The sequence below is a fragment of the Microtus ochrogaster genome, linkage group LG3, assembly GCF_000317375.1.
Source record: "Microtus ochrogaster isolate Prairie Vole_2 linkage group LG3, MicOch1.0, whole genome shotgun sequence".
NCBI classification, from domain to species: domain Eukaryota; kingdom Metazoa; phylum Chordata; class Mammalia; order Rodentia; family Cricetidae; genus Microtus; species Microtus ochrogaster.
The window spans coordinates 6,198,955-6,202,510 of record NC_022029.1 but is presented as its reverse complement, the minus strand read 5'-3'; the positions used below and the strand labels follow the sequence as shown (position 1 = coordinate 6,202,510).

Sequence of the window (3,556 nt, the reverse complement as noted above, 5' to 3'; positions counted from 1 at the left end):
ATACAGTGTCTCACAACCATCTGTAACCCCAGTTTCAGAAGATCTGGTACACATACATGCATGTAGCTAAAACTGTCATGCACTCAAAACAAAAAATTAGGAAAATCAAATATTATTTTTAGCAGTCAATACATGAAATAACATATGCCTTTTCGGCCTACCTATGTGCATAAGAAAGATAAATTTAACCTCGAAATAAAAATTAATGCTTGTGTCTAATTATTCATAAAGAAGATTAATTTGTAATTTGCAAAAAAGTACTTAAATAAATTCAAGTCATAACCATTCTTATATCCTGTACGTGGTTTGCACATTAGAATGTCATTTGGCTGCCTTTTCAGGTTACAGAAGAATTGGCAGTTTAATTATTCTTGAGGAAAGATGTTCAATAAATTTTCTAACTACTTTCCACAGCCAAGTGGCTGTTTGCACTTAAAAGCTGTCAGGTCAGCAATATCTAAACTCCTTGCATTGTTCTTTTTGTGCATCATTTCTGCATTCAGAGCACCAAGGATAAAATAATAGCCTAACCATTTTATGTGGATATAAAGTCTTGAATGTATTTTGGGGGGGGGGATATAGCAAGGCAGAGCTAGAGTGGAAAACTTGAAGTTGTGAAATTACATTTTACTTTCAAATTTGAATTTGTGGTTGATGGAAAGTTGGATGGTGTCAGGAAAGTGCTGTAGTTTAACTCTTAGAAACTCGGAGTGCTCTGGCCTCAGATCCAATCACTGATGTCATTTCTTCTCCTTTGCTGGTTTTTCAGATCGTTTTGCTGTGCTTGCAAACAATAACTTGCAGATTCTCAACATCAATAAAAGTGATGAAGGTATATACAGATGTGAAGGAAGAGTGGAGGCAAGGGGAGAGATTGACTTCCGGGATATCATTGTTATTGTCAATGGTAAGCTAGAAATTATTTGTTTGCTTTGTGTTCTGTATTTCAGCCATGTTTGTTAGGAGGTTAACTCTAAAATCAACAATGAATATATCCATACTAGATGCAATCTACGCCTGTAAAATCCACCAATTTCACTAATGACATTTCTTATATTGCATTTCAACTAAACATCCAGTTTCACGTGCCCTTACTTTTTAGTATGTAACTTGATTTTTATTGGATATGTATCTAAAAGAATACAAGCCGAAACATAAAAACATCTCTTATTAGATTGATATTTAAGTTTCTATGTATCATGTAATATTTTCCTCAGGTTTATAATTGCATTAATATGGTTACTTTTTAGTTAACAGAATCAATTTAAATCTTTAAATTCCTCACATGAATTCCACACTAAAAGTAAAATCTGAAGTTTTATCTTCTTATTTATTAAGAGTCGACCAGAAGGTAAATATAGGAAAGTATTTCCGGCCATGAAAACAGTCATGTAGATGACATTGTTTTGTCTGTGTCTGATTGATCACCCTAAAGCCAGGTGTATAGCCCTTTCCTATACAGACTCAGATAAAATCTCAAATCATCTCTGGGTGAACAATACTAATTCACTGTGTTTTTCCTTTATGGTCACAAGCTCTCATACTTTAAAGTAACTAGAACTTCATTTCTGTAAAATAAGTGTTCACCAATCCCAGTATTGATTGCTTCTGCTTGAGGTGGTTTAGTCAGATTCTGTCAAGAAAACACATTGACCAATGTAACCAGAATACTGTGATTTTTCTCTTGCATGTTCTTTGACTTAGTCCGGAAATTTATTCTATTCCAATCTTATTGACTCTTTTTCCTTTCATTGTTTTTTTCTGAACCTCGAGCTTCTCAGAAAGATTTCCCTGGCCATGTATCTGTTACAGTTCTCTGACCCCTCATAGATTTTTTTAATGGAGAGTTTGAGACTTCAAAACTGTAAAAGTAAATAAATAAAGTGTGGCTTTTTTATGCATTATCTTCTCTTTCTTAAATTACAATTTGACTCTTGGTGTATTACTATTTTTATTAATACATAGGTCTTTCTCAATTACTTGTTACAAACGTTTCCCTTATTATTCTGGCCTTTATCTTGGTCTTATTTTATTAGACTCATCATGACACAAATATATATTTCATCAACATGTGAATAATACTGAAAAAATGAAAATATACTCATAGTGTATATAAAGGTATAGAGATGTAATATTTATAAAATGAAATGTATTTTTGAGAAAATGGAATATTAAATATTTATTTTTTCATCTTTCAATTAATTTTGACTATATTCCAACTGAAGATTACTTCCTGGGGTTTCTAGAGAGTTTACCCCTTTTTCCAAGATAGTTATTATTTATTATAAAGGTTTTTTACCTTATTAAAATATTTAAAGAAAAACAAATTTCACAAGTTTTGTTTTGCTTTCAAAATTGAGGGGTTGAATTTATAAATTAATTGAATAGCTATATACATATTGTTTCATTGTACATTACATTTGGACATATAGAATATCTAAGGTCACATTGTATTTGCTAAGACACTTAGACTTTAATCTCACAATCACTTTTAACCAAATATATTAATTAACCCTCACTATTGTTTTCAATATGTAAGGATTCCCAAGTAGTTGTAATGCTTAACCAAAGAGAAGTTTTTAAATTATAATGCTACCAATATTGCTAGAAAAGAATGACCCCTTGTTATTCAGAAGAAATCTAATAATGAAAATTTGTGATTTATTAAAATTTGGAGAGAAGAAACAGTTTGTAAACCAAAGCATAATTATAAAAAATAAAAACTGGCCATGGCTCTGAACACAGCAAAAAAAATGTGAGTATAATACATTATTTGAGGGAGTACAAATATACTGGTAGTATTAAATGGGTTAGAAATGAGGTTAGATATAGCTGAAAAAAACAGAGGCAGGTCATAGAGGATGCTGTGTGTGTCCTTACATATCTGTCTGCCTTCTATGGGATAATTATAGACTCCTTTGAGGAGAAAGTATTACAGAAGGTTAGAAAGCTCTTACTAGGAGAGAGGTTGGGAACAGTAATCAATAACTGGAACCCAACTAATGGAGAAGAAAATGAATATGAAAGGATAGAATTAAGCAGTATATGATCAAAAATGTCATGTTCCACCTGACAACAATGAAGGTTCATTTCCAGATGCCTAGTGTAGAGTCCTTGGTTTCCAGTACAGCACCAGCTAACAAAGTCTAATAAGGTGTGAATTTAAATATTTATGCTCAATTTGGCAATTACACACTTACAGGAGGCATTAAAGGGAATGCTATCATTTAAGTAGCTTAAACTGAATTCAGCATAAATGTGCATGCACATTCATTGAGAAGGAGACATAGTGTTTGCATTCCTTTTATGATTATACCTTCCTTAACTCTTGAATTGCCTGGAAAGTAATTCAAGAATACATCAATATAAATGGTTGGAATGAGATAACAGGCTTTTCCATAAAGTCTTTAAGATTTGAAACTAGAGTACATCCCATTAGTGATCCTAGAGAAGCTAAATAAGGAGAACCCAAAGAAAAACATACAGGCATCCTCCTGAATATTAACCTTCATCAGGCGATGAAAGGAGACAGAGACAGAGACCCACATTGGAGCAC

General features: G+C 32.3%; 1 protein-coding gene across 1 annotated transcript in view; it reads left to right on the top strand.

The window, feature by feature from the left end:
- Positions 1-3,556, top strand: part of Ncam2 (neural cell adhesion molecule 2) — a 364,630-nt gene that overhangs the window by 226,219 nt on the left and 134,855 nt on the right. Inside the window, exon 5 of the mRNA XM_026786021.1 lies at positions 770-907. Coding sequence (XP_026641822.1) covers positions 770-907 — 138 coding nt within the window. The remainder of the gene's footprint in view (positions 1-769; positions 908-3,556) is intronic.